This window comes from Silurus aristotelis (assembly GCF_946808225.1).
Source record: "Silurus aristotelis genome assembly, chromosome: 19".
NCBI classification, from domain to species: domain Eukaryota; kingdom Metazoa; phylum Chordata; class Actinopteri; order Siluriformes; family Siluridae; genus Silurus; species Silurus aristotelis.
Window position 1 is genome coordinate 18,305,497 of NC_139592.1, and position 27,249 is coordinate 18,332,745.

General features: G+C 37.7%; 1 protein-coding gene across 3 annotated transcripts; it reads right to left on the reverse strand.

The window, feature by feature from the left end:
• nfatc2a (nuclear factor of activated T cells 2a) lies at positions 1 to 26,556 on the reverse strand. Of its 3 annotated transcripts, none has more exons than XM_083570511.1 (10): positions 26,123 to 26,556; positions 22,989 to 23,820; positions 22,550 to 22,718; positions 17,689 to 17,891; positions 16,395 to 16,567; positions 14,986 to 15,126; positions 10,109 to 10,164; positions 9,587 to 9,719; positions 8,730 to 9,401; positions 1 to 2,330 (listed from the first exon to the last, which is right to left on the reverse strand). In XM_083570511.1, the coding sequence occupies exons 1-10, from the start codon at positions 26,178 to 26,180 to the stop codon at positions 2,275 to 2,277; spliced, it is 2,493 nt and encodes an 830-aa protein (XP_083426637.1). In that variant the 5' UTR covers positions 26,181 to 26,556; the 3' UTR covers positions 1 to 2,274. The 3 variants fall into 3 exon arrangements, with proteins under 3 accessions (XP_083426637.1, XP_083426638.1, XP_083426636.1); XM_083570512.1 differs by lacking the exon at positions 26,123 to 26,556 and adding an exon at positions 25,376 to 25,522; XM_083570510.1 differs by lacking the exon at positions 26,123 to 26,556 and adding an exon at positions 24,540 to 24,871.
• Positions 26,557 to 27,249: the final 693 nt, after the last annotated feature.

Genomic DNA, 27,249 nt, shown 5'->3' on the forward strand with positions numbered 1-27,249 from the left:
TAGAACTTTTCAAACAGATTTATTGCTTATTCTCTTGACAAGACATCAACTATTAAACATTCACCACATGACAGGATTAACTGAAACTGGCAGGTACAAAGCTTTTACATGAGGCTTACAAAAGATATATAAGCTTCTCTTTGGCAAATATTCAACATGATCTTATATTAATCTAATAAAACAGCCTACCTATTTTGCAGTTCATATATTATTATAATGACCATGGTTACACGAGGATAAATGGGAAGGAACCAGCTGTTTTGGTTCGAAGGAAATGATTTCTCTCGAAAGATAAAGATTTGTTGCTCTACTTCCCATTAACTAGTCCTAGAAAGTAGCAGAGTAGGCAAAGCATATTTACACTTCAAATTAAAGTCATCATTTCGGGGTTTGCCATGATGTTATGAGCACCATGATTAGATAATGGGTACAGTAATGATATATTTATTTTACGCATACAGACGGGTGAAAAGGTTCACTAAAAAGCTTCTTAGTCGAGGGTTTGGGCATCGCAAGTCATCAGAATAATTTGGATGTCTCTTTGCATAGATTTCTGGAACAGTGTTTAAAAGAATGAAGATCGTTCTTCCACCAAAAAAAGTTTTTAATTGGTGTTGAGATGACGGTGGTGGAAAGCCTTGTCGAAACAAAATGTCCAGTCCAAAATTTCTCATAGGTGATTGACTAGGGTGGGATTTCAAATTTATTTCATTCTCATGAAACCATTCAGCAAGTGTTCGTGCTCTGCAGGAAGGAAGACACCACTCCCATCAGGACTGAAATGTCTCCTCATGGAATTACCCTGTCACCCGTCTGTATAAATAATTAAACAGCGAAGAAATAATTCTGCCAAAAATGTATACACAATGGATACACAAAATTGCTCTCGACAGACATACATTGAATTTTACATCTCATATATTCCTTCGAAAATATCTTTTTTTTGGTTACTGAATATGATGTGCGTGAAAGACATCAATATAGTCTTGAATTTCGATGATAAAAATCAGTTTAAACTGTCATATCATATGCTTAGCATATTATTTTATGGCAAAAACCAACTCTGAGATGAAACACAATATTCATACAAGAAGTTAGTAAAAAGATATATATATATAAAAATTTATAACAAGGAAACATGTGCAAGCCATGGCTTTTTTTTTTTTTTTTTTTTTTTTTTATAAAACTGTTGTAAATAGCAGTATAAAGATATATTTAAAAAGGGTGACGTAGCAGTAACAATAAGACGTTAGAAAAATACAATGCACAAGATGAACTGAAGTAACCCTAGATGATGTTGAGTCTGAATGTAGTGCAAGACACGTTCGGCTCTGTAAGATATGAAACTGGGAATACGTTTTTCTGCTCATCTGTAAACTGCTTCCAAACATTTAGCTTACAGCTTCATAGCTAAATGCACAAGAGATTATTACATAGTCTGCAAGAGAGAAAAAAACTAAACAAAAAGAATTAATCTCTTCAGTTTTTCTTCTAGAGTTTGGAGTGTGTAGATGTACAGTATCCACTCGATTCCTATAGAGGCTAAAGCATTAGAAGAAAATTTACAAATGGTGTAAAAAAAAAAAAAAATCTAATTACATCTTGTCAATAGAAATCCAATTTTTGAGTGAAACTATATACAAGTTTATATAATTCACTGACAGGAAGTGCACACTTTGCATTCAAATTCTCTGTGAGAGCAGTGCATTTATTTGTAATTCAATACCTATATATAAATTGAAGCTTTTCATAAAAATTTGTAAATTTATTAAAAAAGTATCGTCTGCAATCTATCTAATATTGAGCTCATTATCTAAAGTATCACATGTAAATAGAAGCTGTCTAACTGTCTTAAAAAATCTCAGTCTGACTTTCTTTTCCATTGACGTGCAAAGATTTAGAAGTTTCGGCAGCCTTTCGAAATAAAACAGTTCTTCCAAATGTAACTAAACTAAAAGTGAGCTATGAAGACAAGAAAACATGGAAGAATACATTTTTTAACACCTGGCAAACGAAGCCTATTTCATGAGCAGTTACTGCTGGTTTCTTTGAAAATAAACACACTTTTGCTATAAAAAGGTTTGGAAGAGATTTGTTTGCCTGGGCTATGAAGCATAATCTGCTTGCCGTCAAAAAGTTCTGAGGTCAAAAATATTGCAAACTGGGGAAAAAATCCAAGTGGGTCGTGGTGACAGTGCCTGAAAACTGCAAAGCGCTCCAGGAAGAAGAAGGCACTACTGCAAGTCGCACACACTTCCTGCGACATCCGTTTCTTTATGTCTGTCCTCGGCCATGCACTCCTGTCAGATCCTTTCTTATGATCTCATTAACTGAGGAAGAGAAAGAGACAAGAAAGGGGTTACTTTCTGAACTTATGCATTCATGTCATTGCTCAAGAGACCCATTATGATTAGTGTTAAATCACAAATTCCCTTCTATTAAAAATGAAGCATACATAATAATCGATTTATTTAGTAAAAATATTTCCCCACATGTAGCATCTATTTGCTTCTGAATAAACTTGCATCTAAATGAATAAATGAATGAATGAATGAATGAACATGGACCTCATAATAATAAATAAACTTATCTAAATCTGTATTGACATGAATTGGCCACAAGAGGGAGCACACCATTTAAATGTGACATTGCCTAAGCTCAGCCAGTGAAGCTCCATTTTCACTTGTTCCATTAACCCCACTAACAGGAGGACATACATGGAAACTTTTACAGCTTCTGCTTCGCTAAGAATAGCAGCAAGGTATATGAGGTGCTTTGCATAATCCTGACACAGGAGTAGCAGCAGAGAAACAGTCTTCAACTAACTGTTATAATCTAACAGCTGTGAAATGCAGCAAGTGTATTATATATAACTGGGTATATAACTGGATGTAAGACATGCTGAATAAAACAACAAATAAATAAATACATTGAATGGAAAAAGTCAACTTTCCACTGCCAGAACTAATTTTATAATAAAATTGACCTAAGAATCCAGTTGACATAATATAATAAAACATCACTATAACAACCCCTTCAGGTTATGAAGTATGACACTGTCAATGACGATTGTCTGTTTCCCACTTTAACAATGTACATGATTAAAAAAAAAAACAGAATAAAGTGATACAAAATAATCCCCTTTCTGTCTACTGTACTCCTTCAGACGCCACACTTCCACTGCTGTGACTTCTCTCAGCCTCTGGACCTGTCTGATTTATTCTGACGCTCTGCTTCTATTAGAAGCTTTCTATGCTTGTGAATCGCGTTTCGATTCTCCTACAGGCTCCTACAGGCTGCTCCTAATGAACTCTTATAAAGAACATATTCACTTTTAATCACCACATTATCTGTGTAAAGCTGCTTTGAGACAATGTTCATTGTTAAAAGCGCTATACAAATAAAAATGTATTGAATTGAATACACGTCCAAAAAATAGGATCATGCCCAAACCTCCACCTTGTTTCAGTAGATAATCTCACCTGGATCCTGCAGACATTACTATTAGAATGAATATTCTCCATCCAACACTTTAGAGTCTGTAGAAGAGGAATAATTGTAATATTTCGTGTCACCCAGAAGATGACGGCTTTATGCTAATGATGATTATTATTAAAAGCACTCATAGACACTATGACATAGCGTAAAGTTTACCACATCTGACTCTTTGACCTACAACCAGTGTTTCAGAATTTGAATATAAACAATGAACATAAGAATCGAGGGGGAAAAAACATAAAACTGACACCATATTGTCTATTTTTTCTTTATGATCAACCTCAATATATCCTTCTACTTTTCATGCCAACTTTTGTAACAGTGCTCTGCCTATGTATTGCCCACCAGGAACTGCAGCACAATACAAAGGCCTGTGCTTTTACCAGCGTGGGGCCACAGCCCACACTAAATAGGTTTCATGCATCGGTTCTCTTTTCACAGCACAAAAAAATAAACTACGGTGTTGCCATAGACATTGTAAAACACAAACGTGACGCTAATGCCCGACCAGCTGACGTGTCTGTCTAATTATTGATGGCGAATTTGAATATTTAATAGAAGGCAAACAAGTGGACTGTATATAAAACAGAAGGCAGAACTGGCATATGTTTATGGATAATCTACAAACATTGAATTTTACATAATGAGTAATGTTTATCCATGTGCACATCAAATGCCTACCACACTACTAAACAGCAACATCTGTCAGGCAATCATGAAGTGATGAGTGAAAGTGAAAGCTCTTTTTTTGACACACTGGATGTCTTGTGGTAAGTGTCTACATGGTGGTCTTGATATTTAACCATTTTCATTTTTTAGCACTGTCCTAAATTAGGTCACATAAGTAAGACAGATAGTCAAATTCGTGTCATAATCAGTAGATAAGGAAGAAACCTGCATAACAATCATAGTCAGGGTCATAGTTACTAACATTTACAAAAAAAAGAACTAAAGCTGGAGGACTGCCAGGGGGTAACCTCAGTATCTTCAATATGTATCCTGCACCTGGAACCTGGACAGTAGCACGCCTTTAAAAAAGATTCAAGGTACATAATATTACATATACATATATTTATGTATATGTAATATGTAAGGTAAATATTTTTTAAGCTTTAAGGGTACTTTATTACTTGCACCTTTCTATTTCGAAGAGACAAATACTAAAGATGCAAAAATATACAGTTAAATGGCACCAAATGGGACAGTGTTTCTGAGGGTATTGGTCAGAAGTTAACTTTTAAAAGCAATATGGTTTTCAATAAGGTTCTAAAGATCTAAAAACCATGATTTTTGCGCATAAAACAACTCTCAAATACCGCACACTATATGAAAAAAGTCTGTGGATACCTACATCCTTAATAACCTCCACTATTCTAAAATGCAAAATATGTTTACACTAGATTCTTCGGCATGGCTTAGAGCGATTTGCCCATTCAACCACAAGAGTATTATTGAGGTCAGGCAGTCACGGTAACCCTTAGGCAGTTACCTAAACCCTAACCCATAATCATTTTTTAACAGGAAACACGGCAAGCACAGCACACATGCCACTCCTGCTGAACTTATTAACAAATTCAAAATGACCGTAACTGCTGAGGACCAAAAGTGGACATCCAATGACGACAGCAAACCGTCATCTCCTATGTATAGAAACTTAGTGTACTTAATTCTCAGTCTTTTATATGAATATAAAAATAAATGACTTGCTGAATATTATTCCCAAATATTACTTTTATTATGAAACCTGATTTTTCTTAATCTACTTTGTGCATGTCTGGCCACAGGTTCATTAACACATTTTTTAAGTGGAGAGAAGGTAGCTCATAGGGACAACCTCATTCTACTTAGTATGTAGGAAAAGAAAGAAAAAAAGACTTTCTCAAGTTCTCTGGGTTTTTTTAAAAGAAAAAACTAGTGAGACATGACGTGTTCACGATAGTGTATTAAAGAAAGTAACTGTATGTATGTGAGGGTGAACTGGGGAACCTGAACAACCATAAACACAAAACAAAGCCGCAGAGAAGTGACAGAGACAAACAGGAAAAAACGAAACCACAAATCTGTCCATTAGGTTTTGCTTCTCAAAACCCTGTCCTAGAGACCAAAAACAGAAAAAGACAAGACACCAAATATGAACTTGTTTATTTACTTTTTTCTTTTTTTGTCTCGCCACCTTGATCCTGTTTAGCATCCTGTTCAATAATGGTGTAGCACAATCAAAGGGAAATGAAGGGAGAACTGGACAGGTTTTTGGCCTCTGAATCTACAGAGAAGTTAAATGTTATTTAATGGTATTTCTTTAAATAATCTTAGTACATTTAACCACCAAATTCAATAAAACATATAATTCAATGTATGTAACAGCTGTTGAAAACCCTTCCCATGGTGAACATTTTGACATTATAAATTTTAGATGTTTTACTAAATTGTAATATAGAATTTTTGTTTAGTATATGGACATAACACAGTTCATTTTAACACAAAAGTGAAAACAGGCAATACTGCATTTAATGGTTCATCACTGACTTATGTATTTTGTGTCACATGTTTACTAATAGCATGTTTCTAACTATCCAGCAACTAATATAAAAAGTGGCATTTAATGTCTTACTTTTTAGAGATCTTTGTCTAGACTTATAGTTTTAACCTCTGAAAGGGCTAAACGGTCTCACTGTCCAGCATGATCGTTGCGGGAATAAACAATTTTTTGCTTTTTCAACCACACTGACATCTGACTGGTTTTCCCCGACTGCCCACATTCTGTATGATAAGGGTATTATGCATATATTTGTATATAAATGCTGTTTGGTGTTTTATTCCAAAATGAAGTGTTTGTTATCTGCACCACCTCTCACTGAGAAAACTTTTTTCTACATTACATTTGAGTTAGCGTTAGGTGTTGAATGTTAAATCCAGTCTGTGAAGTATTTAAATAACCCTCAACTAATGTACACCACTTACATGGTCTATCTGAATGACCACATTCTCAATCTGGAATAATGTTACCCCTTTTTATTCCAGGGTTAGATTTTAGTCGGCAAAGCCTTTTACAAAAAAAGAGTAAGGTTAATTTATTCCCCTTACTCATGTACACGGATATAAAGGTGATCTTAAAAAAAAATTATTTAAGTCAAAAAGTACCTACAGTCAATATCTTACAATTTCAGCTAATAATGTGAAACCCCTGATTTAAAAGTAGCTATAAACAATATGTAGGGCAATAGGAGGAAAAAAGGATTGTAAAGTATGGTGGATTTTATCAGAAAGATCTGCTAATCTCCTTTGCACAAAGTAAAGTATGAATCCTGACACTTTCTGCAGAAGTTTCATTATCAGAGACAACCACAGAAGCCCGCACACCTCTTAGCAAAGCCGCTAACAAAATGAGCGATGAGAAAGACGCCCTGGATGACTCATATGAAAAGTGAGTTTGTTTGAAGGCTTTGGAGGACATCAAAGAGTTAAATGTTTGTAGGTGGAACCAATACCTTGACACCTCTGCACTGGCAGATAGGGGACTTTTTTCAGTTCTTGTCCTTCCTGTGCGTTGAGACCCAGACCTTCCCCATATAGTAACTGCTACTCTGTACAAAGGACAGTGTGACAGTGAAAGCCTATTTACAAATAATCCCGCACCTACCACCCACTGTAATGAGCATTGTGTTTAAGTGACAAGGGAATCCCCTGAATAGTGGCTCATGGCATATCTGAAAAAGATTATATAATTCAAACCCCTATTATTCACAATTCAAGACCCTCTTATACCATACATGAAATCATGGTGAGTAAACAAAAGACACTGGACCCTTGAAGTACTTGGTTCCCTGGCCAACGCTTCATAATAAAAACAGCAAACTATGGGGTGTTCCTCTTATAGTAACTGGCCCTTAATGTGGCAACGAGAGCTCTGTTGCTGTTCACTAAGGGAAATATTATTTGGCCATCCAGAAGAAGTTCTATCTGAAGTCCCCCTTTTTCCTAATCGACTTCATATTTTCCATTTGTGCTTTTTCCTGCAGAGTTTGAAACAATCGCTATCTTACTGACTCTGCTGGCTTTTCTGGAGGAGCACAGCAGCTGCAAATAGGAATTCTGCATGCCACATTGGCAGGAGCACGTTCAGTGGAAAAAATTTTCTCGTGGGTTCCCCTGCAGAACTGAGGGGTGTATGGCCAAGGGGAAGCCCTGGCCAAGTATAACAAACAAAGAGGCTTTCCTCAGCTCTGCCAGGCGGTCCATTCCACTGCTCAACAATGGTTGCCATAGAACTTGTTTTGCACATCATAACAACATCAACATATCCAAGAAATCCTTAGCTGTTTTTTTTTTTTTTCACTTTTGGGGTACCCAAGGTTGAAAAGGCTTCCATTACATACTCTACTACAGAAAGGCCACCATAACAACGTCACAAAAATCTTTTACAGTAACCACCACAGACTCTTATTAGTAGTTAATTACATATCAAGTGAGCTTTTACAATAAATGTACAGTAATTAGGTATAATCTGTGACTAATTACTGGCAGGGCCTGTTGGACACGTGCCATCATGCTAGGTCATGCAAAAAAAGCTATCAACATGAACAAGTAACAGTAAGAGAACACAAAATAAATAAGTGAAAAAAAAATTACTGAATCTGGAATATATTTAAAAAATTTCATTCAGTTTGGCAACTGTTTTCACTAAAACAAGTACATTAACAAGTGTTAAGTGTTTTCTGAAATAGGTTAATTACAAAAAAGATTAAATAAAATGGACCAAAGAAGTCACCCTGCTGCCATCCTGCTTTCAGCTCTAGCTATTGAGTCAGGATTGGAATTTGTCCAGTTTGTGAATGTTTTTTTTTTTTTTTATGATTAAAGCAAGAAAATTCTACTCGTAAAGGATATTTAGTGGCTATTTAGGGGCCCAGGACTAATCTGTCCCTGGGGCTAATGGAAACTTCATCCTGGATTGTGTGTATCAGATATATAGGCATGTGTGCAAAACAAAGAACAGACACTCAGAAACGTGACATGCATGTTTCCTGCTATTGTTTCACTGCTGAAATTGTCTGACCTCAGCCAGATGTAGATGTTCATGCCAGCAACGTATACCACACAATCAACCCTGAGTAGAACCCTTAGGATTCCTGGTAGTAGTGTAACAACTTAATCATAATCCACACAATTAGTAAAAAACGTACAAATAATGGTTGCCTAACGACTCAAGTCAACATGGCAAACAGACTCACCATCATCCAGGTAGGCCTGGTCCAGATTCTCCTGTTTGACAGTGACTCGCCCAGGAAGAGAAGCTCTCTGTTCTTCAGCAGTAGAACATCTTTGTGGACTGACTTCCCCAGGAGGGGACCTGTCCTTTGGAATCCTATTTGTGTAGGGCTGCTGTTGAATAATGGTGGGGTACTGCTGGGGTTGGGGGGCTTGTGCTGCAGCAGCTGAACGTGAAGCCACTGCTGTCTGAGTTCCTTGAGGGCTATATCCCTCGCAGTAGAGGTTTTGATGTTTCTGGCCTGGTGGAGTTATATTTTCACCTCTTAACAAATTTTGGTTGGTGGGGGAAAACTGGATGACGGGGTGCTGACCAACCAAATGAGAAGACTTGGCTGGGGAACCAGTATGGACCAGGACAGAACGATGGGCTTCAGGCACCATGACTCCTGTTTGGATGTACAAGCTGGGCCCTATGTTCTTTTCAGCACGGGGATACACAATGTGCTGCTGAAAGCAGGGTTCTGAAGAGGAGATTCCTGAATGGTTCTGGTGGCAGGAGGTCATGTTGGGGAGCAAGCCATTATCCGAGCTTAGATAATACGAGTGTGGGGAAACTCCTAAAGTCTGGGACATCATATATCCGATATGTCCAGATTCATATTCATCCAGTGGTTCTGTTTTGATAGAAGAAACTGTGGAACATAATATAGAAGCACATTTTTTTTACTTTACTCTATGTCCTACAATATAAATACAAATATCTATTTGTAAACTAGTCTATCATTGTGTAGAATGTAGATTTAGCATGTGCATCTGATAACTTCACATACTTGGTGCAGTGCAAAGGAATTAAAGATACTTGACTTGAGCAGAGTACCTGGCAGATGCGTATACGTGAAGTGCTGAGGCTGACTGCGTTTCCGCTTCCCATTGATCACATAGAAGTTCACCTTAGCAGGATGACAGATGGTTGGGTCTCTATAAGGAGGAACTTCAATAAACAGCATGCTCTGAGAAAGAGAGAAGGTTTTTGCTTGGTGATTCATGTAAAGAGTCATTTGATTATAGACAGTGTTCAACTGTTTCTGACAGGGTTATGCATTCTTCTCCGATTCCTTGAGTAGGCCTGAGCAAAAGTATAAAAATTGGATATAAGCTGTAATATTTTATTATTCTAGACTCAACTATGCACATTTACACATGTACATTGTGAGGATTGCTATTTGACATGGTTCAGTGATTTTTATACAGGCTCTACATTATTTCGCCCACTCATGTGACTTTTAGAAATATTGAAATATCAAGCAAATTATTAACTAAGTCACAGGCAACAGTCAGTTATTAAGTTTTGCATGCAATGTTTGTATAAAGTAATATTTTCAATATTCACTGAACTTACTGCCTGGCTTTTGTCTTTGTCAACTGTGGCTTCCAACTCCCAAATTTGCTGTCCATCTAGAAATCAATTAAACAGAAACAAGAAAGGAAGCAAAAGTTTGAATAAGCTTGGTTTTAGAAAAAGATTACCCACTACCAGAGGTGGCAAAAGTACACACATCCTTCACTCAAGTAGAAGTACAGATACTTGTGTTTTAAAAGACTCTGGTAAAAGTTGAAGTACTAACTACACTTTTTCATTCAAGTTAAAATAAAGAAGCTCTGGCTTGTACTTAAGTAAAAAGTAGCTGCTACTACTATCTGTTTTAGTGTCACGCTGGTAACTGGACCTCACATCATATTAATACATTCATATAAAAATGATCAGGTGATCAGGAATGTCTCTGTTCTCAGTCATTTTTACATCACTGACTTCCTCTGTCTCATCCACGTCAGTCCCATGCTTATTGTTGCCTTCTACCTTGCTTATTGTTAGCTTCGTAGGCTAGCCTACGTTTTTGGTGCGTGATAGATAGTAAATGATACACCAGTGGTAGGTTAAAAAAGCTGAGCAATGACAAGAAATAGGTTGATGGGCTAAAAACGGTGTGGAATGAAAAGAAAAAATGTTGATCATGTTACCAAATAGATTAAAAGTAAAGAAACGAGCCTGGTTGGAACATATAAGAAGTAGAGAGTACAGATTTTGTGTTATAAATTTTATGATTGAAAGTTAAAAGTTACCAGAAAAATCTACTTAAATACAGTATCTAATTATTTGTATTTAATTACTTCCCATCCCTGACCACCCCAGAAGATGTACATAGAAAAAACAAAAAATAAATGGAAAAATATCTGATATAGTATCTCAGTTAGCCACCAAGAGCCAACCAAAGAGGGTCCTGGATTTACTTTTAAGCCTAAAATTGTACTAGAGGGATGAACACCGTTCTATCAGTTGGTGATCTGGTCTCTGTAATGACCATAGCATAGGGTATGATGTATCTGATGCACCATAGATAAATCATGGAATCCTACTGGAGGAGACGCTTCAATACCATAAGGATAGAAAGGTTTCACCACAGGAGATGAAAAGTGTTTAATCAGAAGTCCATTAATCTTCCGTCTAAATAAAACTAAATCCCAATTACGACTGTAAAATCACCCTGTAGCATAATAGACCTACTTTTTTTTCTGGAAATGTGTTACCTGTATGTAAATAAGCTTGCTGAGGTAAACTTGTTCATCTGTTTTTTACCTTGACAAGTGTGTCCTGTACAACAAAGACCATTTTTAGCTAGATACCTGTATATATGTATTTAAGTTTCGGCAGTATGGTTAAATACAGGCTAACAGGTTTGCTCATGTCTAAATAACCTTTATATTAAAAAAGACACACAAACACACTAACATGTTACTTCTGATGAGTTAGTTAACTCCTAATCTTTGTTATGACAGGTCAATGCAGGTTATATTGTTTTTTTGTTTAATTTGTCTGTCAGTACTACAGCTTACAGTGACGCCTACCTCATATGCCCAACACAATAGAAATGGCATTGGGAGATCTTATCTCCAAACTCAACCGTTTCCTCTAACATGTCTGGTTCACTGGAAGATAGAGAACAAGTGAATTCTAATTGCATTATTCAGCAAGTTGGAAAAGAACGCTAGGGAGCCTAATTTTTACAAAAAAAAAAGAGTGTAAGTTTGAATCAGTGATTTTAAAAAAGCCCTAAAAAAACAAAGATCAACCGCATTCCAATAGGATTATTTATTAGGCAGTAATCAGTTTTGCATTTTTGTTCTCCGATTCTGGGAAACCCCGTCTATGATTGAAATTGAGACGCACATGGCTCAAATGAGTCAGCAGGAGACAGGGGGGATTCCACAGATGTTGGCAGATTAATACAACTTCTCAAGATTGGTTTTATGATCAACTTGCTCCATTTCACACACAACAGGTGAGGACCGCTGTTTTCTTAGCGTTTTTTTGTTTGTTTGCAGTGTGTTCCAAAGCTCCTTCGACAGAAGCGCTTTTTTTCCCTCTAATATAATGCAGCATGGAGGTTTTTCAGGGAATGAAGCCCAGTTCTGGCATAGTCCCTGGCTCACTGAATACAGCTACATCAGTAGAAGTCCAAAAAATGTGCTAGCCAAAAACAGCTGTCTCCCATTCAGGGGGATTTCAGAGGCATACTGTTCCAGAGCATTTTGTCATCTGGAGAAACCCTCCAAAACAAAGGCAATCCCTCCTTGAGTCTTCGTTTTCTCCAAAATGAGCCATTACAGTACAGCAGAATTATGCAGGAGGGAACCCCAGACACTATTTTGTTAAGTGTGAGTGAGCGAACGATTGAGCGAGTATACATCAGAGTGAAAGAGTTCCTGTTGAAGCAGACCCCAGAGGATTTCATGTCTAAGAGTCTCAAAGCTGCCCTTGTGTTAAACAGACGCCCTCTGGATTCTCTGAGTCACAGCTATACACCGACAGACTGAGCACCTTACCATAGACCTGCGACCTCAGAGAACCATAAACAAAATCTAGTCATAAGCCAGACAACAAACATAAACTAGACGATGTACCTTGGATACACCAGGCAGCAAATTTTGGATTTTTTGAGGGAAAACAAACAAGCTATGAGTAATACATGTAAAAAAAAAAATGCAACAACAAAATCAGCATTGTATGATGGAGAAATTCATCATTTCCCCTCAATAAGAGTTTTAGGCATAATACACTTAAATTGACCGGTTTTGTCCGTCATTTTTATTTCAAACAGCTGCCACTATCACCCTGTCTAAAGCTTTTAGAACTAAAATGAAGCACAAAGCAGCATAATCCATCTGCTTCTTATAGCCAAAGCAAATCATGCATGAAGGACCAACATGTGCGCACAATAACAGTGGCACCTGCAGATAACAAACGCCATCACTCATGACCACCTTCTCTTATAATGAAAAACAATTCATAAGCCTATGCGGATAGTTATTGATAGATTAATTGATAGATATTGATAGATTAATTGATCGGCTGCAACACATTGAATATTCATTACAGTTTAAACAGACTTTTTGAGCCCTGTTTTAACACAACACTGCATTATATCAGGAATCTAAATGCTAAATGTCATGCAAATGTGAGTAAGGAAGATTAGAAAAGGTCACAAATCAAATGTCATTCCTGCACACTGATATGTGAAACTCGGCTCGAGGGCAAGCATAAGAATTTGTTTTTGTAATTGTGGTGACTGTGATTAATAATTGTATATTTGAAACCTTGGTAGGTTTTAACACTGGTTTTGTTTATGTTCCTGTTCCAAAGTTCAATCCCATTGAAAACACTTTGAGTTTGAGGTGTATAGCAGTGACGCAAGGCTGCTGCTGTACTGTGTATTTTAATGAGTGTACAATGTTAAACAGAAATACCAATAATATCATTATAAGCATTTTTGTATACATTTTGATCCCATATCTTCTTGTAAAAGTATGTCTTCCATTGAAAATGCAGATGATGTATGATTTAATAAACCTACTATCCGTATGTAGCTACTTCTACTTCTAACTCTATAGATGGGTGACAAATTATATTAAAAATAGCATTCTGGATTTCAGTGTTTCATGAGAAAACTAACCACCATTTGAAGGGACTAATTCCTCTAAAAAGACCCAAAGAAAATGGCATAAAGAGCTACAGTTTTTTTCCCCCTTTGATTTGTCACCTTCTTGTAGTAAAGACAGAGCTCCACAGAGCAGGGTTTTTTCCCCAAAAAATAACTAAATGTTAGTAACTGTTTTCTGTTGAACTGATGCGCTACAGTGTGACTACTGCAATTCAGTTAAATGCAATTTTTTATTTCTAAAGCGCTTTTAACAAAGGACATTGTCTAAAAACAGCTTTACAGAATATAATTATCAAATTATCATATTCACTTTATATATTTGAATCAATATGTTTTCATCCCTCATGAGCAAGCATTGGGCAACTGTGGCAAAGAAAAACTTTATTAGATGGTATGAGGAAGAAACCTTGAGAGGAGCCAGACGCAAAAGGGGAACCATTCTCATTTTGGTGACACTAAGAGTGTTATTATAAATATATTAAAACATTACAAACACTAAAAAATATAAAAAAATATCATAAGCACCAGAGTGTATGATTATGAGTAATGTCTGACATGTAATGTCATTTCTACAATCTTACACAGTCATGTTGGAGTTGTGTGACCAGGAGCTCTTGCGCAACTCAAAAATTAGCTCAACATCTATGATCATTATAGATATAACATCGACTCCATCTATGACTTCATTAAACAATTTCCCTATGGGATTAATAAAATATTCTGATTCTGATTCAGCGCCTTTAAATGTTCAGTGATGGAGAAACAGCATATGTTTATGATTTAAATATGACATATGTCCTTGTGAAATAATCTGCACTTTTGTAACACTAAATAGTGTGGATTTGGACTATTATTAGTAGAACCTGTATTGCATTCAATCATTCATCAGTGAATGATGCAACTATAGTGAACGGATATGTAGTGTCACTCAAATGAGGATGGTTTCCTTTTGAGTCTGGTTCCTCTAAAGGTTTCTTCCTCATACCATCTCAAGAGTTTTTCTATTTTCTATTTTACCACAGGCTTACTTATTAGGAAAAAACTTATAGGAACTCATTTATAGTGCTCATTTAGGCTTTGGGACAATGTCTATTATTATAGCGGCATACAAATAAAAGAAAATGGAAAAAAAGTCGTTCTTTCACAAAAAAAAAAAAAAAAAAAAAACTGGGCTAGCCTGTACATTCATTTGAAGAGTTCAACATTCCAAACACTTTAATTAAGGTGTTTTGAGGTGTTATGAAATCCAGTCAAATTTCTACTTGGAACTGCTACTCACCATGGTTCTTCTCAGTAAAAATAACTTTGGAGTCAGCACTGAAATTCTGCCCAGTCAGAATCATCTGCTGTCCTCCAAGCACTGAACAGCTGTCCATGTCCTGCTTCTCCACCATGGGCAGCTCGTGTGCAGATCTTTGGGCTGTGGAGACATTTGAATGATTCTATGAGAAATGTTGTTTTTCTATTTAATGTTTTAACCTGTAAGTAGTGATGGGCAGCTCATTTTTTATTTTTTTTTGTAGTACCTATTGAAAGAACCTTTTAAAAAAAAAAACTCAAGATGATTGTATTTTGTGGAGACAAGAGTTCAAAGAATCTTAGTGAAGTTTGTATAAGCTGGGTCTGCATTTGGTGAATAAAGGTTCATTTCAGGACCCCTGTTTTGTCACAGTTTTGTTACTGATCTGTTACCAATAGTTTCTGACTGAAGTTTCATACATCAACCAGTCATTAATGAATGACAGCACAAAGCAGACTGGTGCTATTGGGAATGGTACTAGAAGGAAGTCTCAACTGATGCAAAACTAAACAATATTTCAGCACTATGGCAACCACAACGCACGCATCACTTTGCTTCTGCAAGCGTGTCAAGATCCGGTTGTGTTCACAGGCTACCAATTTCTCCTAGCTGTGGCAACCTGCTGTTATTTGTCCAGTTACAAAAGCAAAGCTGTTCACTGCAGGAACTATGCAACCATGAAGCAGCTTCTACTGGCTTATCATCTCCCAACTCCGAAATTCAATATCCGTTGAAGCCAATTCGTTGACCTTTGGACAGATGTGCGAGGCGCACTATGATCTGAGTCAGTCAGGTGAATAATACTTAGAAAAAATGGCTTCCTAAATAAGGCAGCGATGGCTGGTCTGACGCAGATTGCGTTATCTGGGTCATGTCCTATTCATAAGGCATGGGTTTTGCATCCTCTTTCTGCTGTGTTACTGTCCCTCTCTTCCTCTATTTTTTTCTGTAAGTAAATGAAAGCAGAGGGCAACAAATACGTATTTTTATATATACTTTTTTTAAGTAGTGCCCAAAAGGCGTACCTATGAGATTTTGTTTTTCTGTCTACTCCGCATCAGATCCAACAAAAACAAAGAACGCCTAACCGAGGAGGAAATACACTAACCAGATCCTGTCTGTTCCTCACTAACACAGGATACTGGAAACAACAAAATAACACATTTCAAGGGGTATATATGTGTCTAACGGAATACACACAAATCTAGGATAGCAAAGTAAATATTTTCCTGAAAATGAACTTTCCATGCTAATACTTTTTTATAGCATTTCAAAGCACAGAAGCCTAGTGTATGAACAGGCACATTGCTACTCCAGCGGTGCGGTTAACATTAATACATCTCAATGAATGCTACAAATATGGTTTTTCGTTTAGCCATTTCACTTACAGCACTCGATAGGATGAGAGGCCACTTGGAGGGACACATATTGACCCCCAGGCTGAGGAATGTGGATGCGGAACACCAGACGCACACGAGTATTCTTCCGCCCAATGTCTGTCTCGCCTTTCCGCAGCTCGATATCAGCGTTCCTGAGCTTTAGAATCCCAGCGCAGTCGATTCTATGGAGAAGTCATTGAGAATGGTATCGATCATTCACAAAAATCATCCTTTTTTTTTTTTTAAGCAATATTTCATTTGTGTTTTTTTTCTCACGCTCTATTAACTTTTGACTTCCCTTAAACAGGGTTTTAGCTTTAAGCTATTCTTACACCGTATGAAATTATGATATTGAGAATATTTTTATTTTGTTTTGCAAAGGGACTTCTGCTCGATGCTCCAAATATAAACAATTATAATATAACACAGATATGATCCTTTTATTATTAGAGATATTCTGATCTTCTTCATGCTGGGTGGATTCAATTTAGCTTGAAGACATAATGTTTGAAAAAGGCAAACACAACTCAAATTATTTGATGCAAAAAAATAAAAAAAATTGCCTATTTATACATAAAAACTGTTTAATGAATAATTGAATTGTATGTGGTAAACCTGATAATAAATGTTATAATAAAAACAGGTTTCAGGTTCTCTTGACATAAAATCTGACTGGCAAACAACCTTCACTACTTTTCGACAGATAAAATGGCTAAACATTTTATTTAGAATTAAATTCAGCCACATGATGAAATGCTCTTCCTGTGTAGTGTCACAGGAAGCATGTGAGGCACATTCTCATGATTGCCCTCACAAAACTCATTTTTGAAGAAGCATGAAAAAATATTGGTGTTCGAGTACTCTGCTCATTGAAGCTTTACTTACTGCTTGAGTCGCACCATTTTTAGCTTAATAACTTCTATATTTAAGAATGTATGATGATTAGAAAACTGAAATTTGCTTCCAGAGTCCCAAATGATCAGCTTTCTGTAGAAGTTTACTATATTTTAAACATAAATGTTGATATACTTACTTAGTCGTCTTATTCAACTCTTCTTTGTTAAAAAATATAAAATTGGGGTACGTGTAGGGGTGTGTCAGTGGATATTTATTCTATTTTGCTTGATAATTTTTGTCACAGTGTTTTTGTTATTAAAAATTGGATCAATCCTACTGGTACTGGTATCGAAAACAGAATTTTGGCATCGAGAAAACTCTAGACAGGAACCGTTCAGAAGCTAGTGATTGACTGCACTAAATTCTGTGTACCCCAATTAACATCATATACAAATACCTGACTTACATTGCTTTCATGTTGTTCTTCGGCTCTAGAGGGATCTCTAACACCTTTGTGCTATTGATCGTCTTCTCGTAACTGGTCGTGGTCACGGTCTTGCCTGTGATTCGGTGCACCTGGTAGAAGGCGTGCGGCTTTAGGATCCTCTCGTCTGCCGTACCGATGAAGATCTGCAGACCCAGCGGGTCTTTCCCTCTGTATCCATGTAGCTATGGGAGTGAAAAAAAGTACTATTTTTCAGTTTTGGTAATTATAGGACCGATATGTCAAAAAAATGTCTTGATTAGGCTTAAAGAAAGCAAACAATAAATGATCAAACATTTGGCCTGTTGTGCCTGATGCCTACAGCTACCTGTAATGCAACCTTTTAACAATCCTGCCCGTAACTAAAATAAAAGAGCAGCACAGAGTTACAGGAAAAAAAGCTTTACTACCAAGTAAAGATTTCAGCTGCACAGATGTTCAGACATGATTGACTTTACACCCCCTCAGAGTGAGCAGCGAGTTGCAGTGCACCGTGCATGCCAGTGTACTAATTTAGCCTGAGCGCTGCACACATGGTTGAACAGAGCCATTGCTGGAAAATTTTGTATCTCCTGCAAGCTTGAATGCGAGCCAGGAGAGTCTGTACTGTCTTACAGGCCACAGATGTTTTCTTTTTGCCGTACCTTAATCTCTAAAATCCTGCAGGAAATCCACAGGTCACGATTGAGGGCTCTTCAGGAAAAGTTCTAAAAGCTATTGCTATACTTACAACTACTACTTTTACCTGAAAAAACCCAACAAACAGGTCATGTGACCACAAAGGAATAAACAATTGTTTATTCTTATACTACATTGTGTCGGTGCACAGCAAATTGCAAGCTTATAAAATAGTCGGTCGAAGTATTAGACTAAGATTCAGACAAATTTCTGTAATAAATTATCCACCACACTCATGAAAATGTTCTCTATGCCTCCTCTCCTTACAATATATAAAAGTCCCTGTTTAACAGATAGATTAACAGGGGAATTTTCATATGCAAAGCTTGGCAGCGCTCAGTGACAAAGGAAACATCTATGATGGCCAGCTCTAATACAAAAAACAACTCAGCAGTGCAAAAATAATCGCAAGTCAGAAGCAGCAAGAGTAGAATGGCTGTATGAAGCAACTTGTGCACTTAAAAGTGATATTGCTCAATACTTCATCTTCTATCAAACGTGCAAGCTACTCTCATGCATTGACCAGGATTTTACAACTTCCTTCTCTAATATGTGAAACCCATATGAGGCATTTGAAAGCAACAAATAAATAGGCAGAGAGTTTTGCTTTTCCACAAAAGCACATCCTGAAGGATTTTATTCCTATATTTATATAAATTTTAAAAAGAGCTTCATTTTATATATTCAGTTTAGAGTTACAAATAATGTCATCCAGCATCCACGATACAAGTTACAACCTGTTATCACTTACATTAAAGCTGCTATTACATTATCACCATCTTTTTTTCTCTTAAAGGAGCAACCAGAAAGTCGTCTGTTATGAAGTCTGCTGAAATTCGTTCCATTAAAATAAACATCTCTAAAAGGCAAACCTCACCATATCAATGGCTAAAAGACAGGAGGAGGGCTTGAGGTGTCCGAGGTGAAGATTCTGCGATGCTGCGTTTTACGAGGATGGACAGGATTACAAATGAGTTTATTAGAGGGACTGTGCAGTTTAGACATTTTGGAGATGGTTAGGACATGTGCAGAGGAGGGACATGGGGTATATCGTTAGGAGAATGCTGAGGATGAAGCCACCAGGCAGGAGGAACAGAGGAAGGCCAATGAGAATGAGGTTTATAGATGTGGATGGTTTTAAAAAGGCAGATGTAGAGGACAGGGTGGTATGGAAATGGATGGTCCGCTGTGGCGATCCTTAACAGGAGCAGCCGAAAGAGGAAAAAAATTATTAAATAAATGACATACTAGCAAGCCTATTACTTGCTTTATAGCTAGGACTACAATCCGAGCTGAGCTGTTACAGGAAAATAATCATCCCCTGCATTAAAACATTAAAATCTAGATATAGATCTGTGATCTAGATAAAGATCTGTGATCTAAAAATAGATCTGTGATCTATATATAGATGAGTTTGTATGTGTAAAATCCAAGTTGCAGCAAGAACGTTTTATTCATTTATTCCTCGTTGTCAGTCTGCAAACCACTAATTACAACTAACATCGTCACAGCCATGTCACTCTCCTTTTCACGTCTACAAACATCCAGTCATACTTGTCTACACTTTTCACACTCACCAATGAACAGTCATTGCATCATAACTCATGTCATGGTTGGCCAAAAAAATTGCACTGTGTGACCTTTCTTGTATAAGTATTGTCTTCTGAAGCAGTGATCGGTATATCTGTGCAAAATCCAGCTGAAGAACGAGCCAGATTTACGCCCCCAGATCTAAAGAAGCAAGCTTCTCCTTCCATTTCTGATTCTTACGAGCTCAGGAGATACCAGAATCGCAAAGAGAAAGTCATGTAAATTCTAAGAAGGACATTCATACTGTAACACACATATCCACCCACACACATGCACACTGTGAAACACAAACACATAAACAAGACAAATTAGATCAGCACTCAACACAAACCAAGGGACTACATCGGAAGGAAGTGTGCAAAAACCACAAAGCATGAAGAAGCAACTAAAATTATCCAAACCCCCAAAAGTACAACGGGCTAAACTATTAGCATTTATACTAAAATGACTCACACGGCACACATGATAAAGAAAACATTCAACATTGATTTAACACTGTAGTCAACGAAAAGGCAAGCGGATGAGCAATCAGTTTAAGAAAGCTACAAGTCGGACTGAAAGACAAGTAAAACGTGTGTTTTTTTGACACTGGCCACTTATTACCATTTGATAATCCAAAGTATAGCATGTTGTGCTTGAAAGAACCTTCAGCCAAACATCCACTACCTTAACTGTATGATGCCAATGCTAGAACAAAGTATAAACTTCAGTATTAATCAAAAAAATAAAAATAAACAAATCAATATAAATTACATCAAATGCAAAAAACTTTGCAATGTGTGCAACACAAACTTTTTATTCTCTGGCAAAATAGAGCAAACTATGACGATCCCACGTGCGATGAGAGTGCTCACCGTATTAAACATAGACATAAACACCCCCCCCTCCCAAACCACACACACACACACACACACAAACACACACACACACACACACACACACACAAAGTAAGAAAAAACATAAACCCCCTGCAGTCGCTAGCAAAGACGTGAAAAATGAAACATCATTATTGGCAAATATAAAATGTTACACATCACTATAATTGTGTAGGCCTTGCAATATTGTCGCAATATTGTATTATTGGTGTGCCAATATAAACCACCTTTATAACAGTTAAACAATATTTGAAACTAAGCCACTAAAATTCTTGGCATGTTTGCAACAAAGCCCAAACAAAGGACCACACTACTCTATACAATACAGAACAACATCCAACATAATGAAATATTCCTTTCCCCATTACTGATCATTCACATTTTCAATAAGAATATTGTGTATGTATTATCAGATTGGGTCTATCAGTGCATGCCTGAATGTAGCATCAGAAGTGTGTGAAATTTTTAAATGTTTCTATGCATGGGAAAAAAAAAAAAGATGGGTAGATTTAAGAGATTTGAAAAAGAAACAGATATGTAAGTTATTATGACTATGTGATGAAATGAGTAGTTTCAAAGCCAAATAATTAATTATTCAGTATCTGGGGTTATTATAGTTCATTCTAGGTTTTATTGTAGATTTATTGTAATTTTTTGCTATTAAAAAAGGTTTAATTCTACGCTTGTAGCTACTTATTGGCTACTGTAGATTACATGGTTTTGCGTTCATACTAAAAACTTGCACTTCCTAAACGATTCATGCTCACAAGCCCTTGCTCCAGTGGATAAATTCACGTCGATACTGTGGATTTATACTTAAGAAACTGCTGTTGTAATCAAAAAACAGTGTCCTGTGCTCATTCCAAGACTGTAATTCACAATATCCTTGTACAGATCATCCTTTCAACACACTCAGTACTGTTTGTCTTTACTATTCTACACCTTTATAATGTAATGATCTATATAATTCCCTATATAAAATATAGAATCATATCTGGTTTCTGCAGCATATTGTATGATACTGCATACTGTATGCCGTCTGAATAACGTAATACACCAGAGGGCACTGAGACAAACCAATGTTTCCATAACCCTAAACTCTCACTTATATTTGTTCGCAAACATCTTTCTCTGTTAAAGCAGTTTTATTTCATTCCATACATGGTTGATTGCTTGTATTATGCTTGTGACTGTGTTCCTCGGTTTAGAATCTAGCAACAATTCTGAAACAGCATAGAAAGTCTGGGCTGATATGAATATTTATTACTTTAGGATTCTAGGTCCTTAATTAAGGTCCCAAAATAAACACGTGTGAAATTAACCATGTTATCTGCTTTGTACATAAATGTCATATGGCATGTGTTGAGATAAAATTGTGAATAATGGGATTTTGCACAAACTTGTGGAGTCCATGGCAGCTTGAATAACAGACTAAAAGTAATGTAAATCGATACAATATATATATATATATATATATATATATATATATATATATATATATATATATATTTTTTTTTTTTTTTTTTTTTTTTTTTTTTATCCACCTTGTTGTCTATAATATTATTTGTATTAAAAGAATCTACATATATATTATATTAAAATAGAGATGCAACAATAAATGCTATTCTATTAATATGCTTTTTTTTTATTATTATAACAAGAAATGACATTCCTTATTAATAAATGATAAAATTGCACACCTGGACCACGGGATGCCCACCAGTAGGAGCTTTAACAGCCCCCCGGCTGCCCTCGGTCTCGTAGTGTGCCCTGTGGTGTGGTTTGGGTTGCACCTCGATATGTAGCTCATACTGGTCTGTGCGCCTGGGCAGAGGCCACTCCAGAGGAGGCAGAGAGGCAATAGGGATGCTGCGGAAGAAAGCCACACTAAGTTTATTCACCCCAAAAAATATTCATAAGACGACAATTTTCTGAAATGATGCGGTTCCAGTCTAAAAAATGCAATGAGTCAAAGTGAAATGTATGCCTTGTCAACATGAAAGTCTTCCGGGACATGTTGCTACATGTTACCTTTAATGTTTATGTGTTCAGTAGGTCTCATTCTGAATGTGAAGATCAATATCTTATGCACTGTGAACTGAGTGAAATCGTGAAATATTCACTGATGAAGAAATGTACCTGCAGATTCCAGGCACCAGCTGCTGCCACGTTGTTGGAATAAAGAATGGTTCTGTTTTGGTCTTGAAATCTTGCTCCACCCGGTAGCTCTCTCCATGGCCGTCTGGGTATATAGTGTAGGCTGGCTGGTTGGATCTCACAATCTTTGAAGGTACTGACCCAGGCACCATCCCGTTAACAACCTCTGGCACAGCACTGGACACATAATGGGGACCGGGGCGATGATCATCGTGACAGCCACATGGCGAAGGACTTCGTGATCGAGCTGGAGGCAACCGATTTGGGTTCCTGTACATGTCGTAAGTGCGTTTGCCCTGAGGCGATGTGGAGCGAGAACTGGGTCTTGGGGATGAACAGTGGTCCTCAGCCAGGCTAGTGTGAGGTGATGTGCCTGGGCTGGTTCGAGGGGAGCCTGTGTGGATATTTTGCAAGCGAGGACACAACTCTCCAGCCACAGCCTGCCCACTACCTGGAGACACACAGGGTGATGCGAAGGGCGAGTAAGTCTCAGAGTGCCACGAGGTTGAGGAGTTGCTGCTGGCTGGGCTCAGGCACTGAGGCTCACGGTAGATGGAACATTCCAAACCGGGCACAGTGAGAGTGGGCCTTGGGCTAGCGTTCACCAGCTGGTCATGGAGGGAGTTGTGCCCATGGCTGTGATGCTCGCGTGATGGCGTGATCTCGATCCTGGGACTTACAGACCTTATGTTTGCTATGTAATTTTTAGGCTCCAAATGTTCATAACCTGAAAGAGCTTCGGTGCTGCTTTCAGAGTAGGGGGGAGGCTCGTCCAAAGGGTAAGGGTGTGAGTGTAGGGGGAGATCGGTGTCATCTAAAAAAAAAATAAAAAATAGAGAAAAGGACATTAATGTGGTTTACTAATAAGTTGGACAAAATAGAAAAATTTCATATGACAATGCTTAAAGGACAATTTTACATCCCACAAATTTGTAACATGATATTTAGGTTTACTGTTTTTAATAAATATACAACAAATGACATGGAAAAGCAGAAAGAATAAAACGCCTCAATGCCCAATCAGCTACTTGTTCTAATGAGTAATAATAAACTTTGGTGCCATAAAATTTTGTGTATTGGGAAATCCATATTAATATCATCATAGCAACAATACACAATCGAAATACACTGGAAAACGTGACATAAAACACGTTCAGAAAACATCCAGACACAAAAGAGTGATAGAGTAGAACTAATTTGAGTCAGGCGAGTACAAAATCACACTTTTCTTTGTAACTGGCTTAAAAAATTTACAATAAAATGGGGAACAATGAAATGAGGAACGGATGTTGGGGTTTTCCAAACATTCCTATTGCATGGTTATCTCAGACTGATTTAAAAAATAAATACCAGTGCTCAATATCTCATACTAAACAGAAAAGAACACAACTATAAGGACAATCCTCAAACTCAAAGCTGTTGCATAGTTATCTTGCACAGTGCACTGCAAAGCAAACATCAATAACCTATTCCACACACTCTCACACACTTCCTCACACCATCGACAGTAACAGACTGAGTTAGAAAACAGACCTTTAAGATCTCCAGATGGAAAGCTGCTGTCAGGTGGCTCATAGTTAAACAGGTAATCAAACTCCAACTCCTCGGAGTTGACTTGAGCGAGCTCTCCAGAGAGCCCTACCTCACAGCACTCCTTATCTTCGTACAGAGAGCTCATCTGCCTTATCTGAAAGTTGCCCTCAAAGTCTGAACGATAAAATAATTAAAAGAAAATAACTGGAGAAAAAACAAATATGTGGAGATCAGGAAGAACTAGAAGCGCTCCGTGCGTAAAAGTGATGCAGCCATGCAAACGCATGAAACAGTTACTTCCGCTCTCACCTTCAGAGCCTCGGAGGATACAGAGGGTGGGCGTGGCTGTTCGTTCAGGACCATACGAATACTGGAGGTACAGTAAGTGGTAAATCACCGCCTCCTGTTGATAGAGGACTGTTTTTTTTTTGTTTTGTTGTTTCATGCATTTTAACACTTTTGAGATCCTAAATGCTGCTGCCCCCGAGTGTTCAACACAAACCATTGCCAAAAAAACATCACGGTATTAAGAAATGCCTCAATTTAACCCAGCTTTAAAAAAAGATTGCATCTGCATAAATACATAAATACATGATACATAAATAAATCGTTATGCAAATCCACAACCTTTGTTCCTGCTTTTCCAGTCTGCTCCATAAGATGCCATAAGATTATACAGATGCACTTTCTCTTAAATAAAGAACCTTCTCATTTGCGAAATACTAAGCATCAGGTTACATTGCTTGAATTCGAGTCTTGGCAAAATGATTGCTCCATGCATCAAGAGGCTTTTCTAAGATTAAGCATGATAATAAGCAAGCAATGTCCATGTCTACCTGCAATCATGTCATGTTACTCCTTTAGTATGAGTCGCTTAAGCGCACCTGGACCCAGGAGCGCATCTCCTTTCCGACGCGACGGCAAAAAATACATAAATAAAAAAAATAAATAAATAAAGATCCAAATCCAAAAGCAAACTTCATGAATCTTCTCTCTGGCCGCACTTTTTTGTTAGTTTTTTTTTTGTTAGTTTGTTTTGTGTAGGTAGTTTTTAATACGCGTCCCCGTGCCAGCGCAACGCACATAAGCAAACGCAAAATGTGCGCACCTGGGCGTCCTGTGCGCGTGCGTGCGTTATAAAAGCAGCGGGCTTCCCTCACCACCTACTGACACGTAGCACCACTTACAAGACCGTACCCAAGCTCCGAGTGTCTCAATGCCAGTGCATTTGACATATAAAGCGCATTTTAATCCTGAGCCACGTGTGAGCTCGAATCAACCCAGTGCATGTTCAGTGCTAGGCTATATAAGGGTGTCAGAAGTGTAAACGTTCTGGATATGCAGAGGCAGATTCCTGTTCACACTCGCAGCACAACGGATTCCCCCGATGACGTAGTGTGGACCAAGTTACTCATGAACACGCATGCAAAACTCGACATGCAACCTGCCAGACATTAGATAATAGTTCAGTGTTTTAACACAAGACACTATATAATTTTTTTGGCATTATCAGGAAATAAAAAAAAAAAACAAATACGTTGATTACCAGTTAATCACAAAACTTCAGCACGCGCCATCCATACCTTGATCCATGGACCTCATGGTGTGGTATTGAGCGAGTCTCCAGGTTTCTTTAAACATTTGGATAAGAAAAAAAATGACAAAAAAAATGACAAAAAAAAATTACAATTCTGAAAAAACTAGTTATAAACTACGAGCATTTTTTTAGCGATAGAAAAAAATATTCCTCTGATTTGCATTAAAAAATAAAGTAAAAAAAAAACAAACTGTGTAATGCGAACAAACTTGTCCCGTCTTGCTCTGAGGATTTACTCTGAGAGACCGAGAGCGGCTTCCGTCCTTCTCAGCTCGGGCTGTTTATAATATGGGCCAATGCTGTAAAATAACGGGATTCCCTCAGTGTTTCCTCCTGTTTATGCGCTTCTCCATGGTGACCCTGGAGCGGCTCCATGTCGGAGGCAGCAGGGCTTTTCCTGCGGAGCCCACACAGCTTAGGAATCCATGACGTAGGCGGCGCGCGCGAGCGAGTGAGCGAGGCGAGCGCGCGCACGCACGCCTGCGCTCAGCTTCGAAGAAAACCCTCGCTGTCGCGCGCCTGCTCCTTCGCTCGCGCACAAGCGGCTCATTGTAGAACGGCGGGGGGAAATCGGTGGAAGGTTGAGAACAGGAGCCATGTTTAAAAACACACACACACACACACACACATACACACACACACACGAATTAGACCCAGCTGGGTTTAAATTCAGACGGCGATTTCTAACACAGGGATGTCTTTCATGATCTGGGCGAGAGGCAGGAAAAATAGTGTGATTGATTCAGTTACATTACTGCATTTGGTTCATTTCAAAGTTTCCATTCAGGACAAGTGTTTCCTAATGGAAAATTTTAGAAATTCAGGGGACGGGGGCAAAGCCAAAGCTGAAAAAAAGGGGCCTGTGATGTCCAAGCTCGGGGTGGAATATACAACATGAACTAAATATCAAGGGTTTTTTTAAATATATAATTTCTTACAGAAATACAGTTTATTTTCAGACTTAATTTTTAGACGTATTTTATCCAAACAGACTTACAAGAAGATCTGGCTTTGCTCAGCAGTCCAACACTGGGAGCTAGACCGTGCAAGGAACTAGATTCCCAACCTTCTACTGAGTTTGCAGCTCAGTAGCCCAATGCTTTCTATCACTGT

What these genes read in the sequence shown, in the direction of transcription:
- nfatc2a (XM_083570510.1), bottom strand. Translation starts at nt 24,684, where the DNA reads ATGAGCTCTCTGTACGAAGATAAGGAGTGCTGTGAGGTAGGGCTCTCT. An exon ending in AAGAACAACATGAAAGCAAT is followed by an intron (nt 16,568 to 17,688) that starts GTAAGTCAGGTA and finishes ACTTCTCCATAG; the next exon opens with AATCGACTGCGCTGGGATTC. An exon ending in ACAAAGACAAAAGCCAGGCA is followed by an intron (nt 9,720 to 10,108) that starts GTAAGTTCAGTG and finishes TCTCTTTCTCAG; the next exon opens with AGCATGCTGTTTATTGAAGT.